The sequence below is a fragment of the Spodoptera frugiperda genome, chromosome 25, assembly GCF_023101765.2.
Source record: "Spodoptera frugiperda isolate SF20-4 chromosome 25, AGI-APGP_CSIRO_Sfru_2.0, whole genome shotgun sequence".
NCBI classification, from domain to species: Eukaryota; Metazoa; Arthropoda; class Insecta; order Lepidoptera; family Noctuidae; genus Spodoptera; species Spodoptera frugiperda.
Window position 1 is genome coordinate 18,308,807 of NC_064236.1, and position 15,813 is coordinate 18,324,619.

At 38.6% G+C, this 15,813-nt stretch overlaps 1 protein-coding gene across 1 annotated transcript in view; it reads right to left on the reverse strand.

The window, feature by feature from the left end:
- Window positions 1-3,939: 3,939 nt before the first annotated feature.
- LOC118261874 (laminin subunit gamma-1) overlaps window positions 3,940-15,813 on the reverse strand; it is a 32,869-nt gene continuing 20,995 nt past the window's right edge. Inside the window, exons 17-29 of the mRNA XM_035572893.2 lie at window positions 15,374-15,529; window positions 14,588-14,708; window positions 13,474-13,658; window positions 11,797-11,914; window positions 9,827-10,068; window positions 9,158-9,362; window positions 8,742-8,979; window positions 8,234-8,436; window positions 7,460-7,541; window positions 6,945-7,033; window positions 6,265-6,394; window positions 5,966-6,059; window positions 3,940-5,697 (exon numbers count right to left, since the gene is read on the reverse strand). Of these exons, the coding sequence (XP_035428786.1) occupies window positions 5,547-5,697; window positions 5,966-6,059; window positions 6,265-6,394; window positions 6,945-7,033; window positions 7,460-7,541; window positions 8,234-8,436; window positions 8,742-8,979; window positions 9,158-9,362; window positions 9,827-10,068; window positions 11,797-11,914; window positions 13,474-13,658; window positions 14,588-14,708; window positions 15,374-15,529 (2,014 nt within the window). The 3' untranslated portion in view covers window positions 3,940-5,546. The remainder of the gene's footprint in view (window positions 5,698-5,965; window positions 6,060-6,264; window positions 6,395-6,944; window positions 7,034-7,459; window positions 7,542-8,233; window positions 8,437-8,741; window positions 8,980-9,157; window positions 9,363-9,826; window positions 10,069-11,796; window positions 11,915-13,473; window positions 13,659-14,587; window positions 14,709-15,373; window positions 15,530-15,813) is intronic.

Below are 15,813 nucleotides of genomic sequence, written 5' to 3' on the forward strand. Positions count from 1 at the left end.
AAGAAGGAGGAGTTAGGGAAGAATTATTTCTGTTTTAAGAATCCTGAATTCTGTATGTGTATGGAAATAGGTTTACAACATGTCATAGCATTAACATAGCTGAGAATTAGTGTTACGTAAATAGATAATTTACCCGAATTAAACTCGTATGTCATTTAATAACTTATCCTTTTTACCGGAGGCCCAATTCCCCCTTCCCAATCTTCCCCATCCCCGATTCCCGAACAACAACCCTTAAATTCCTAACTCCCAAAAAGCCGGCAACGCACTTGTAACGCCTCTGGTGTTTCAAGTGTCCATGGGCAACGGCGATTGCTTACCATCAGGTGATACGTCTGCCCAATTACCGGCTTGTTTCATAAAAAAACTTAAGTACTGCCGTACACAGACACGGTTCATCATCACTTAACTAATAAGTCATAAGTCCTTAGATATTGTTTTCGGAAGAAAATCGTTACTAAGTAATATTTTAAGTAATTGCCCGACTGCGCCAGAAGGAGGGAGGTTTGTATAATTGTTTGGCACGCTCTACAGGCTAAACGGCTTGATGGATTTTGGCTTGAGAGGTGTCGTTAGATTCGTATTTACTGTGAGAGTGACACTGGATATATTAAAATAATAAAAAATCAAAATGGTGGATTTTTGGCGCTTAATTCGATTATTGCCTGAACGATTCGATAGATTTCAGCTTGATAGAGATCGTTTGATTTGTATTTACTGTGAAGGTGACACAAGATATATCCAAATATAAATTAAAATAACAAAATAGCGGTTTTTTGGCGCCAAAATCGAATATTGATCAGCGTAATCCGGATGTATTTATGTATCATGTGTGTGTGTCATATTATTATAGGTTATTGTATAAACTCATTCAATACTAAAACTAAAACAAAATAAAAAAGGTACCCAATTTAAGTCTTCGTACCCGATTGAAGCAGTCAGGAGCCATTCTAAATATGAAGACTTAGTGAGGGCACATACCTAGGTACGATGACTTTCTTGTTTTAGGGTTTTTTTATTTTCATATTATAAAGAAACGTACCTAAGTAGGTACCTACTTACGGTTCTTTTCTACCATACGAAAGCGTGTATTCTTTCCATCATTTCTACATAACTGGCACCCTAGAGGTTACAAAGCCAAGGAGTAGCTTTACTTTTGAAAAAAAAAAACAAAAGAAAATTCAAGGGAATGCCCCACATAAATTGTGCTGCTCATGGGAGCTGGCGTTTGCATACTCGCCGAGTAGGGGCCATCTGATTTGTGACAGACATACGTTTGGAAATCTCACATTTACTTATAGGTACCTATCTTATTATAAATGTTTAAGATTTTAAAATATTACGTCTAATTTGTAGTGAGTGAGAACAGGCCTACTCCGGTTCTCGAATCCGAAGTTTCGTTTAGTTTTTAGCCGTAGGTTTTAATGAATTACTAATGATTAATAATATTACTAACTTAAAATAACGTTTTATTTTTAATTTCAAATCAAAACCTATTTATTTATCTTCATTTCATTCGTTCATTTTTATTCACAAAGGTTCGCAATAAATGGAATTGTAGTACGAAATTTGCGAAGTTTCGGACGAAACTTCGTTTTTCGTTGAATTAGAGTAGACCCCAGTTTACTTGTGTTTTATAATAACTATCGTAAGACATGCTAAATCAAATCATAAATAATCACGCTTTAATGGAGTAGGTACTCTTGTAAATTAATGGAAAAAAACTCTACTAGTTTCGAGTCACAGAGGGACTCTTTATCATGGGTACTTGGGTAGCGCGACGACGTCGCGTAGCTTACTAAAAGACTGAGAGTTTATAGGTACTGGATGATTAGTAAAAGCCTTGCTTCATATCAGTAGCCCATGACAGCAGGTAGTTTATACCTACGTTATTAGGACTCTTTTTTATAAATACGTTTGCCATAATGTCCACTCTTAGCAGATTGCGGTTGCCTTTCTGTCTCTGTCAACGTTGCAGCCCCTTTATCCACTTTTACGATACAGCGTTTCATATACCTGGGACTTAATGCTTTCCATGGATTTGGATAAGTATAGTGGTAAGTTATAATCCAAAAGAAGATACAACAAGAAGAATTTAGAAATTATGATCGCCTGCGTAGTAATCACAACTTCTTGCAAAAAGCGGGGGTTATATTACATTTTAAGAAAAATATATTTTTAAATGACTGCCTCGTTGGTCGAGTGGTCGCTAGTGCGGTTTCGGGTTCGATTCCGTATTATATGGTGTACCTATTATTGGGTTTTTGCGAAAAAAGTGCCTACTATATGGCAATAGGATCACCGGCTGTTACATGGGACTTATAACGCAAAGGGTGAAAAGTGGGTGTACATTGTATAGCGGTATTACGTGCCTTAATGTGCATCTTTGCCTAAATGGATAAAAGGCCTGACGTTGCGTATATTTTTAAATTCGATAAAATATCTGCCTTACAAAACCGCACCTAAAGTTTGGCCACCCTAATACCACGCACACACTCTCACACCCTTCGTACGTCACACATACGCGATCCGTTTAGGGCCGCGCGCACTATCTACTCTCGGCGCGATAAGAACCTGATTTCCCGCGTGGTGCCAACCCTGGATGAGTACGATGCTTAAGCTTTTATCATGTATATGTCTTTTTGGTGATCCCGCTCTGATTTTTGTTTTCAAAATAAGACATACCTAAACATATTATGTAGGTAGATATATTAGACACATTTATTTATAATACTTTAATTTTGTTAAGAATAATTCATATCTAGATTGTCAAAAAGTTAATTGGTTATAAGTAGATAACTTTCTTCATCATTATCATCCCCCTTAGTCCTCCACGTAGAACGACAAGCCACCACCCTTACTTCAGCATCCTTACTATAAATTTCTTATTTTTTTAAATTAAGTTTGAAATCATACAATTACTTATATTGCTGTTTTTGTATGAACAACAAAGGATTGTAATATTTTGCATTAGCATTCACGTTATGCTGACGTAGAAGAATAGTAGGATAAGATACTTCCTGAAAATCAAGAGTCCCCGTAAAATAAACTTATAAACAGAACTGATCATTCATGTCAACATCTGTGATATAAAAACACCAACAAAGTGAACGTAGTTAAAACTAGCTTTGACAAAATATTATTATATTAATTTCGAGATTCTCGCTTCTCGAATCGAGAAGCTATCATTCAATTTCTGGTCCTTTCTTTGGTCAACTGTTACTCATAGCCAAATGCTCAATAATAAAAATAATTACAGCTTTTTTTTAGCCCGCCACAACCTCCCATACCGCTGCAACTCCTGTAAGCCAGGATCTACAGTAGATACAAACATGAAAACACCGGAACACTGAAGTCCAGCGCGTCCCAGGGAAATGAATGACTGTCTTGGATCCCGCAACGAAATAAATCAGAAGATGTTATTAGAGGAGAAGAAAAAGAAAACAATAGTTTCCACTTCCCTCGGTGAATTTAATGCAGGAGACAGAATGACTTAAGCCTTAAGGCACAAATAATTACAGCTTGTGGCGACCCCACTGACCTGACTCCCTTAGAGGCCCTATTCTTCAACTCCGGTTAGTACCCGTGACTATCCGGGGTAGCCTCTCCTACTTAATTCTTGCCTTAATCGGCTGGTTTGAGTGGAGATCGCAAGAGTGGAGTTGCCTTCAACTCCACTTGGGGGAAGGATGTATCCCAGTAAGATGCTGGTAGGGGTTAGACCGTACTTCCGGGATTGCTCCGATAGTCGTGAGATGCCTCTCCTTCCTCAAGCAGCTCTACGTATGTTGCCCCCTTGTCGTTACATGCTTGCGGCCGTTTTCGGAGGCCCAGTAAATGAGTTTGTTAGTCACCCCCTGCCTGTTTATCCGTATGTAGTATCAATATTGGTCAGGGGCAGTGATAGATAAAGAACAAAAACAATTAAAACAAAGAAGATATATTTTGTCCAAGTTTTATTACAAATAAATACCATAGATGCTACAATACAAATTATATTACTCACAAAATTATCCTCCAGTAAAGAAACATATAAAATTATAGTAAACATATCTAAATAACACACATATCGTCAATTCTTTGGCGAACTTTAAAAGGAATTTTATATAAAAAAAACCAAATCTGAAAAGACTTAGGCAAAAAGTATTACTTATGTTTAGTTTATTATTTACAAAGGTACCAAAAATATTAATTATGGCACAACTTTTAATTATAGAGGAGCCTCATAAACTACATACACCGGCAAAATTAAAGAAACACAAAAAAGATCGTATCTTTGTCATTTGTTGTGGATGATTTCGACACGTGTTTCTCTTTGGACAATATTAAGTCCATATATTCATGGTTCTCTAAATTTGCCGATGTAGGTATTACACATTTCATACTATTTTATAATATAGATCTAAGTACGAAAATGCAACTTTAGTAAATGCAGTCTGGAAGTATAAAAAATAAAACACGATTTCATCTAAACATTTCAGAAATACGAATCAATAAGTATATATAGTAACTTTCTCTTAAAAATAATTCAAATCAGGCAGTGAGGAAATCGGAAATGTTAAGCTTATTAGGCAATGTCGTTAGGAATCCTTAATATTATATTACAGGTATTTTAATTTATTACTAAAGTTACTAATAAGGCACTATACGGAGACAATAAATATGTAATAAAGGTAAAGTATCTGTTTGTATGATTACTGCATCTTTCAAATTATTGAAAGTAAAAATCTATTCAGTCCATCAGTTAGATAATTAATAAATATTAGACACGTATTTTTTTATTTTGTCCTATAAGAAAACAATACTTAGGTACAAAAAGTGAATCAAATGTAACGAGTAGGAGCTAACTGCGTCTCCGTTACTACGTATGAAATGAACCTAGAAGTGACATCATACGATATTTCAAATCAACATATCGAAGAAAGTATAACGTATACTCGAACTCCGCAAGAAATAAAAAATACATGTCTAATGTTTTATAATAATCTACCAGAAGGACATTGAAATAAAAATTAGTCATCTACCTAACTGTTTTATTATTTGTCTTTTTACTAAAATTGGACTTTATTATTATACAGCGTCATTTCTTTAGATTGGTGTGTGTCTAAGTGCATAAAGGGAAATCTCCTGAGTAAAAATCGATTAAAATACTTATATTATGAAATAAATACACGTTGTTGTGTAATGAAAATACAGGCACTTCGCAAATGAATCTTTAGGGTGTCGTTTCGTAAGCGTATTGCAACGACATTGAGCTATCGTATGGAACATATTATTATTATTATTCACTTCTTAGGATACATCCATACAAACTTTCTTAAGTATAATAGATTGTACGTGGTTCTCTCGTCACACGAGCGTATTGCAATTACAATACGCTTACAGTACGACAGAGTGAACGTAGGGGCTTATAGATGGAGCTCAGGGCCGAAAAATAGACCCATTCAATTCGTTAGTATATTTTCGATTTTTTACTAGATATAGATACCAAACCTATGTCCTCGTTTTGTCTACATGTGTCTGGCTTGTTCTGTCGTGTCACACGTTTATCTGAAGCTGGCAGCTCTGCTGGGGCCTTCAGTGGGTTCCAAGACGATCCTCTTGAAGCAGCCGTCTGGCAGCTGGTTTAGAATCTCCTTGATATTGTCTACCTCCAGCCGAAGATGGCTGTGCTCATCCTCGTATTGTTTCATCCACCTGTTCCATTAGATATTATTCAGAATTAACAATTAGGTTAAATGAGGAATGTTTCAACATTATTTTATAATATTTGTTTGTTACACTGACTTTACCAGTGAAATATATTTTTTTACTAAAGTCATAATCATATAAAAGTTTCCGTAAAATCATTAACACAAGTAAATCTTTTGATGGCCATTCGTTTCTCAACGAGTCAACAAATGGTGTGACCCCGAAAATGAAACCTTAGTTCTAAAGTAGGTTTTCATGGCTGATAATTACGTACCTTTGATGGTTGTTCTTGGCTTCAGTGAGGCTCTTAATCTTGCCATCTAAATCAACCGCTTTGAGGTCGCTCTCTGCCTTGTCTAAGCTCTCCTCTGTAAAAATAAAAACTGGATTTATTATACGGGACTAACTCGCTACACGCTCCCTCGACTACGACTCTCGTAAAATGATCTTTCTGATTAAAGTACCTCGTAAGTAATGTTCACCGATTTGTTAAATAACAAAGATGTTACCGAGTTTTATCTGGTTGCCCTGGTGGGGAGTAAAATAGTTGTAAACATGATAAGTTGTACTTACGCAGCCGGTCTAGTGCCTGATCATCCAACGTGGGCAAGTTCTGCAGCTCATCCATGATGACCTTCAAGTCCTCGAGGCCTTTCTTTACTTGTTTCTCCGCCTCCCTAGCATCAGTGTTTGCTTGGCCAACCTAAAGTCAAATTCATTATAGCTATATTTACTCATATTATATTATTACTCATACATGTTGTTTTATTACTTTCACCACATTCCAATGGGTGGGTGGTCCTGTGATGTGAATATGAGTTCATTTAAAACATACAACTACATATCATAAACCTCCGTGTAGGAATCGTAACCTCGACACTGTGCACAGCAGTTGGAAGCTCAACAATAGAAAGGCAAAAGAAATTAATTAGCAAAATAAATTACAGCGACTGCCATGATTTGAGCCAATCCAAATCAAGACAACAACAATTAGGCATGAAGCAACATTTGGGTACTTTGCTGCCGCTATCAATCAAAGAGGATTGCAAGATATGTTTGAAACAACAAAATTGGTTTTTTAACCGAATAAATAGATATAGGGCCTGTTTCATAAAGTCTAGATAATCCCAGATCAATTTTAATTAAGAACGTAATTTGTATGAACTATCTGTCACATAAGTTTATCGAGTACTTATAATAATATGAATGTGTTAAAACGGGCGTTTAGTCAATTGATTGAACCAATCTCTTACCTTCATTTTAGCGTCTCTTGTTAGCTGCATATTCTCGGCTGCCTCTTTCTCCAAGTTGCCGATCTGAGTCGCTGTTTCTTGTACTCGAGCTGGTCAAAGAAATTATTCGTTATTTCACGGAAACCTGCACTTGATTTGTAAAACTGACTCACTATATGAACGCAAAGTATTCTCTACTAGTTAAATCTTTGTGCGATGCTGTGATACTGAGACCGTTTAGCAACTAAAAAGATAATTAAGTGCCTTATGATACATGCGTCTGACCACTCTTTCCTTTGTGAAGGAGCCTCATAGCCCAACAGTGAATTACGCATTCACTAGCGGGCCGACACTAGGGAAAAGTAGTTGTAAGCAATTTTCCCTAGTGACATCACGTTATGAATATTTCTTCTAAAGGAATTTCTGAGATACAACGCACAGAACAGCTGTTTACCCAGTTACTGTAAGGCTCCAACTGAGCTAATGCTCAGTCTATTTTGTGATGGAATGGAAAATAAGATTAAATTTCAACTTACTGGATAATTTCTCAGCTTCAAATCTGAGTTTCGAGGCCTCAGATCTAGATGCTGAGGATTTCTTTCTGACTTCAAACGCTGCCTGAAAAGGAAGAAAGATTTATTAGGTAGCCCCATAGACTGACAAAAATAATAATGCTATAATATAATCTAAAGTCGCAAAGGACGCTGCTCATAATGAAGAGTCTCTCTGTGACTCGAAACTAGTAGAGCTTTTCTCCATTAATTTACATGAGTGTTTACTCTCGTGTTTTTCAGTTAATTTAGTAAGTCTCACGATAGTTATTATTAAATTATATCATATCTATGTCATCTATATGTCGGGATCGAGGGTAGAATTGAAACACTAGCGTCCACCCTCGGCGCTCGACGGAGTCAAGGATTCATCGGCTGAGCGGCGTGTCGATCACTTCTCGTGCAGCAGCCGACCAGTGCGGTCGAATATTGAACCGTCGTGTGTTTCAACTGTATACCTAGTCTGTAACCTGTTAGTTTGATATTGTAACTGTGGATTATCTTTCATGCACTTTGTAAACATGTTTGCACTTTGAGAGTGACTGAGACCTCTGAGTTTGTTTCGGCATTTCTTCCCAGAGCAAATGCCAGCCCCATCTGTAGCTTAAGTAAAGTAACAGTGCACTGTACAGAATTAAACAATAGTTCCATATCGAAGACTATTACTTTACTTTCCTATCTCCGACATATATATCTACCTGCCTATAATGTTAAAACTCTCTTTGAATCCCTGTACTTTAATAATTTTGTAACACATACATCTGATGCCTTATCAGCATACTCCTTCTGCGCCTTCTGTGCCAAGTCTCGTGCTTCCTTCGCCTTGTCACTGGCCGTGTATAGTTGTTCCGTGATGCTATTGATGCTGTCATCTGCCGCAGCTATCTTCGCTTGCACTGCAGGCACGTCCAGAGCTGCTTGCTCAGCTAACTGACGTGATTCTGTCACTTGGTCACTGAATTCTGCAAGATAAAGAATACTTATGAAGTTATGTGGTGATGCAGTGGTGGCTTTCGCGATTGTATGTCCAGTATCGTATAGTCCTGAAACATGCAGATTGAAGTGAGTGGCATCACTAGCAGCCTTAGTACAGTTATCGAAACGAGAGTGCGTTAGTCGTTCTGATTGGCGGGCTCGAATAAACTAACCAATAATCAGAGACCGAACGCGCTCTCGCTTCGATTATTTTAAACGTAAATCAAACTCAGTCGGTCTCTAAATGTTTCCAATTGCTCCTTAGTTTAAAATGTAGCTTTGTCAACAATACCTTTCAAAGTCTTGTAGATTTCATTGGCGTCCTTCAGCGTCTGGTTGGTCAGTTCCACGTCGTGCCTGGCCTGTTCCTGCAGCTCGTCGAGTTTCGCCAGGAGGTCGTTCAGCTCGTCCTGCCTATCATGGCCCTGGTCTAAGAGACCGCGGCCCTGTTTTATGGCATTATCTAGCTGCTCCAACGTGTTCTCGTTGTCGGCTACCAAACGTTCTAGCTCAGCCGATTTCTCATCGATCTAAAATTATGGGGGAAAAGTATAAGAAGTATTATTTTGGTGTGCAAAATAAGAAAAAAATATCATGGTTTTAGTTTTCTAGGTTAGTTATGTGGCAAAATTACACACCTACTATACCTACACATATTATGTAATAAGCTTATTATTCGGAACATGAATAAATAATGTTACTACTTACCGTTTTGTTCATTTCCCTGGCTGTCTCCTTCAGTTTACTGAGTTTGATATCGGGCAGCAGTGTCGTGTTCACCTCGGCGTACAATCCTAGAGCTTCATCGTACACGTCCTTGGCTCTCTTGAGTGCTTGGTCAGCTAATTCTGTCATACTGTTCAATTTTCCTGACGCTGCATTCAGCTCATTCGTGAGGATTTGTACTTCGTTGCTGAAATAGACAGTATTTACAGTGATTATTCGGATTTTTTAACGGTTTTTGGTCGATTTTCTTCGTGTAATTTAATAATATTGTTAGTTTTATATATAGTTATACCTACATATTGACGGGGTTGTGAATATTCTCTTCTCATGTAAAATATATTTTTTGTGTTTTTTTAGGAATTGTCAGGTAGGTAGTTCACAAACCCCTGAATCCCCATTCAGGAGTTTGTGAGATTGGCGAGGGAGGTAAGGTTAGGCCACCGGTAACCTCATTAACACAACGAAACGCAACGCAAATATTGTTTCACGACAGTTTTCTGTGAGGCCGTGATATCACTTTGATCGAGCCGAAACATGGCTCTCCCACACTTAAAAAATCCCAAATTTCAGCAGTGATTAGTCAGGCACTAGATACCGACAGTGTGTAACAGTAACCTTCATAAGAAAATAGTATTTTATTCACAGTCTTACCTAATGTTAGCTTGCTTTGTGATTCCATCCTTAGCGATCTTGTTGGCTGCAATCGAAGTGTTGAACGCCTTGTCAGCTATTTCTCGAATGTTCTTCGCTTCATTCTCCAACTTTTCTGCCAGCAGTCTGGATTCTTTGGCAAGAGCTGACATGTCGACTGATTGCTTTCCGAATTGGTCTGATCTGTTGCGAGCCTTCGATAATGCTGCAGCTCCCTCGCCATCCATGTACTCCAAGGCGCTCTAGATATATAAGATAATAAGTGTCAGTAATTATAAATTAGGTAGTTAACTAGCTTCTGCCAACAGCTTCGCCCGCAATCCCTTCAGCCGTGATTGTAGTACCAAACATATATGGCGCTGCAGTGATTGATGTAACTGCAATCAGACGACTAGCGATCATGCTAGACAGACTAGCATTTATAATACTATTTTTTATGGAACACACCGGTAATCGATCAGACGTATCGGACGTCGACGGACACTTGAAACAACAGAGGCGTTACAAGTGCTGCTATTGGTCCCCCAGCGAGAACAAACCTACTCGCTAAGGCACCTCTTATCAGAGCTATCCGTACCATCAATAATTGCCTTCAAACTCAGATTGATGTATTTACATGTTGTTTTGGTGAATTCGCAAAGGTATTACTATATGTGTTATGTTATAAGGTAAATAATATATTATTTTAAGTACCTTTAGGTTAGTAAATAATGTATTTTTTGATATTGTTAGTATATAGGTGCAATTATTATAATTAGTTTAAGGTACACTAACAATACAGTACATGTATTGTTTAACATGCAGCACCGCACAGTAGCAGTGGTATAGTGGTATATTGTTATGTGTGTGTTTTATGTTGCACCTCTGCCGCATGAGCATTTAATTGCGGGCGGGAGGGCGGTGCTGCACGCCGCATGTTAAACAATACATGTATGAGCGGAATTAAAACTAAAGATCTTACTGTATTGTTAGTGTAGCATGGATTTCCGCAAAGTAACGCCTGATTCTATTCTATCTATTAGTTTAAGGTCTTAGCTGTCGTATTAAGGTGAATCCTGCAATGATACTTTAATGTGATTTTAAATAAATAAATAAATGCAGGTGTAGTGACCCACTACATATTTTATGTTTGTTATAGTTTACATTATTAAAGTTATTCGAAATTGTATAAAATAGTAGAAGAAATAAAATGTAACTCAAATATAAACAATATGTACTTACAAACAAAAATATTAACATTGTATAAAATCAAAACTTTTTACAATAAAATTGTTAAATTAAATATTTACATACAAGCAGACACGGACAAACTTTTCTTAGTTAATAGTTATCGGCGAGCGCCACAGCGCCAGTGCACGCGCACCCCGCGTGCTGTGGTGCGAGCGAGACCGCGCGGTCGCGCCGGAGCGCGCGGGGTGCGAACGAGACAGCACGGGTGCACCGGACCACGCGCGGCCCGCGTGATGCGCACCGGGGCATGAGCAACCCGCGCGCCGCGCCGGACGACGACTCAGTCTGCTTGACGCCTCTGCCTAGACTACTAGCTAGCTTTGCCTTGTATAACCTCGCCGCGCTTTAATATAATTCTGTGCTTTCCGCAACTATCGCTTCATCTATTTGTTCTCGCCTGTATAAATCTTCACTCCTTCTAAGAACTGTACTGGTATTGTGTCGAACGCTTATGACTTCGGTGTAAGACAATAAACTGAGTATTAGTTTTACCGTGTGGGACTTTTACTGCTTATCCACTTCGATAACCCGCAAGTCATCCTCCACTACCTACACAGGTATGGGAACGTTTTAGAGTATCTAATTTATATTTGGAACGTGAAAAAGTTTACCTAGTAACCGGTGTTTGTGTCAGATGGTGATTATAAGACGATTTTTTATATAAGACGTTTTGCTGAGACTAATAAAGATTTCTGAAAATAGAAAGAAAATGTGTAATATGTTGTCAAACAAATATTTACATTGATTTCCTTCTGTGCAGCCTCGATGGTGTCTTCTGCTTTGGACACGTTACCCTTGCTCTTCTCCACCGCTTCGTTCCCATCATAGCTCTCGTCTTCAATTTTGAACAGCATATTCCTGAGAAAACATTGAAAAAATGTATGATCATCATCAAACAAAAAAAGTATCATTTTTTTTTATATAAAACTAGCGGACCCAACAGACGTTGTCCTGTCTACACGTTTTTAATTTGAAAATTTGTCGGATCCAATGTAAAACATTCCAAAATCAACAACTACTAATAAATTAAAAAACATTGTGAATTGTGAATCTAAACCATTCTCAGATCCCCTTGAACACTCACAAAAATTTCATCAAAATCGGTCCAGTCGTTTAAGAGAAGTTCAGTGACATACACACTTACAGAAAAATATATATACAGTGAAACCTCGTTAAGTGAGACATCAAGGGACCTTCAAATTGGTATCACTTATAGAGGTATTCCACTAACCCAGTGTCTCAGATAACCAGGTATAAATAAACATTTGTCTCATTTACAGAGGGTTCCATTAATGGAAGTGAACATACGGGTTATTTTACATAAAGAGGTGTGATTCTTAAATAAAACAATGTGTTATGTGCACATTATAAATGAATAAGAATAAGTAAATCAACAAACAAAACGATATTGTCTCAGTTACTGAGGTTTATGCATTAAAATTCACTTGATGTCTCAGTTATAGAGGTAACTAAGATGATAAATCGAAAGAACGAATCCCAGATAAAGAGGGTTGTTTGTCCCACTAATAGAGGTAATTCAGTGCCAATGGGTAGGGACTTCAGTATGAGTTCCATTTGTGGAGGTTTCTCACTTATCCAGGTCCCACTTAACCAAGTTTCACTGTATAAAGATATTAACAAGACATCCTTTACTGAACGTCCTTGCCCAATGATATCCAGGTTTGTCTGTTGTTCATGTTAAGATGTCTTACAGAACTCAGTCAACTTCACCGAAGTTGTGAAACAGTTGTTCTCAAAACAGTTTTATAAAAATAGGAGGTATTAGTATAGGTGATCTGTGACTTATATTTTAGATACATTAGTCACATACTGCATTTAATGGATTTACTGGATTTACAGTTTCCTCACAGCTTTTTACTCTAACAAAGTACAAAGTTAAAGTTCAAAATTTAATTTAGTTTAGTGTTAAAATCACATGGTGCATATGTCAGAAAAACGAATTTCTCTACGATTTCTAATTATTTTATTTTCTTTTTTAAAAAAACCTTGTCTCATTCTAGGATTTTCTTCTGTGTCGTAGGTGCGTAAACAAATATACAATTTTACATATACACATGGCACTCAGACTCGGAACATACAAAGAGAGAGTCGAAACCGTGCCACGTTGCGAAACAGCCGGTTGCCCAGCCACTTCGCCAACCTTGTAGCCAATCAATACGGTATTTTCCTACAAGTCAAATTCAATACTTTTATCGAAATGGCAAAAACGTTACTTTTCTATGAATTTTGTAGGAGATCGCAACTTATGACGATTATCCGAATATTTGATTATCCGAATGGGTCCCGGTCCCCATTAATTCGGATAATTGGAGTTCTACTGTACTATTATTGTGGGATATTTTATTGTATTGAGATGTCAAAATAATTTATTTTTGACCTAGGAAACTACCAATTACCTGACGTCAGCGAGTCTATCAGCCAGTTCGGCGAGGTTGTCAGTGAGGCTGGCTCCGGGCCCATTGCCCAACTCAGCCTGAGCATCCTGCACCAACCGCTCGATGTCGCCCCTCACTTGCCGCAGCTCATTGTCGAAGTCAGCGTTCTCAACTACTGTTGGCGACTTGGATATCTTTGCTAGAATCTGTAAAAAATATTTTGTTTCATAAAGTATTCCAAAAGTAAAACAAAACCATAAAATAAAACTAGTATTCCCAATAATAACTAGTTTAGGGTTAGTTTATCCGCTGTATACGCTATAAATAAGGTAATCGCGGAATAAATAAAGCGAACAAATTAACGTAAACGCGGCGCGGTAGCGGCACGTCACAAGTAGACAACCCTAGCGCTTTTTATTACGTCACACCGCGCCAGACAGTGACAGAGTTACGTGTAAGAAGAGGGCGGCACTATATAGGCCAACAGCTCGATAGGTATTGAGCTAAATTGGACTTTGTTGCTTAGTAAAAACAGTCGCTATTTCAACTAGGTGTTTCGCGGAGTGGTGCTTCTGTAGTATTCTGTAGTACGACATAGTTCACAAATATTGTTAAATAAACTAAAGGATAAATAGATCTACAATATAGCTATTTTTAAGAAAGATTTAAAATAATGCGACTGCCTCGTTGGTCGAGTGGTCGCAAGTGCGATTGCCGAACAAGGGGTCTCGGGTTCTGTTCCCGGGTCAGGCAAAGTATTACTGGGCTTTTTTCAGATTTTCGAAATAAAAATCACGGTAGTAGCACGGAGTCTGAAATTGTGCCCAGTATACGGCAATAGACTCACCCCCTATTACATGGGACTTATAGCACAAATGGTGAAAAGTGGGTGTACATTGTATAGCGGCAACACGTGTCGTAATGTGCACCTCTGCCTACCTCTTCGGGGATAAAAGGCGTGACGTTGTGCGTGTGTGTGTATCATAGGTTGGACCCCCCTCCCAAAAAATGCGTACCTAGACATCCCCTTCGGGGATAAAAGGCGAGACGTTGTGCGTGTGTGTGTATTTAAAATAATATCTCTACAAACGACGGATAACTTTTCAACTCTACGTTATTAATGTGGGTTACTCACATCATCAAGCTCTTTCAACTCCTTCCTGTGTTGGTTCACAGCATCCAGCACGAGGTTGTAGCAAGGAGGACAGTCCTCGCAGCCCTGTCCGTCAGCGCGACGCTTCTTGTTTTCCATACACCTGGAATTATTGGCAATTGTAATTAAAACCTAAACATCAACAGCCCAATATGGGGTACTGCTGGACAATGGACCCGAGAGCTTTGTCATAATTTCCGAGCTTAGTAGATGGTGGAGAATGCAGCTGCTGCCGGTTCTCTATTTAATATAATGAAGTAGCGATAATTATGTTTAGCCTTATTGCTAGCAATCGATAAGATAAAATGATGTTCCGTGCAGGTCCTTATAGCACTGCTAAGTCTATATTCGTTAGTTGCACGTATGGCGCAATGGTTATCGCTTGCGGATAAAGTGATGAGACACCGGTTCGATCCCAGCACACACATCGCGTTCTTTTAGCTGCGGAATACCTAGCGGGTTACCGGGGCTCCGGTTCGAAAATCAGGAGAAGGAACGGGGTGGTTTTTAGTCAGTAGGAGTCTGACACTCCCTCTCGCCTCGCCCAAGGCGAGAGAAGTCATTGGATGATTTTCCCCCTTCAAAAAAAGTTTATATTTGTTAACATTTTAACAGCAATATCGGTGGCCTTTAACAGATTCGGTTGGGTGTCAAGAGGCACTCAGACACTCGTTATTTTTAGCTTCCTACTAACCGTTACGTCCGACGCAAGACCAACGAGTACTCCTTCCTTTATACTCATAAACCTAGCTGTATACCTCCTCTTACCTGTCACAGCGGCGTCCTTCGACATTCTCCTGACAGGAGCACTGCCCGGACATGTCGCACTGGTAGTTGGTGGAGCCCCACTCGTCACAGTCGCAGTCTCTGCAACCCTCAGCTGAGAACCCGTAGTGGTACGCACGACAACGGTCGCAGTGTTTGCTGCAAACAACATATTAATAAGGGAGTGTAAACTTTTTTTTTTTAGCAACGTCACGCCTTTTATCCCCGAAAGGGTAGGCAGAAGTGCTCATTACGACACGTAATGCCGCTATACAATGTACTTTTCACCATTTGTGTTATAAGTCCCATGTAATAGGGGGTGAGCCTTTTGCCATATACTGGACACAATTCCAGAGTCCGTACTACCACTGAGAAATTTTCGAAAATCCGAAAAAAGCCCAGTAATACTTTGCCCGACCCGGGAATCGAACCCGAGACCCGTT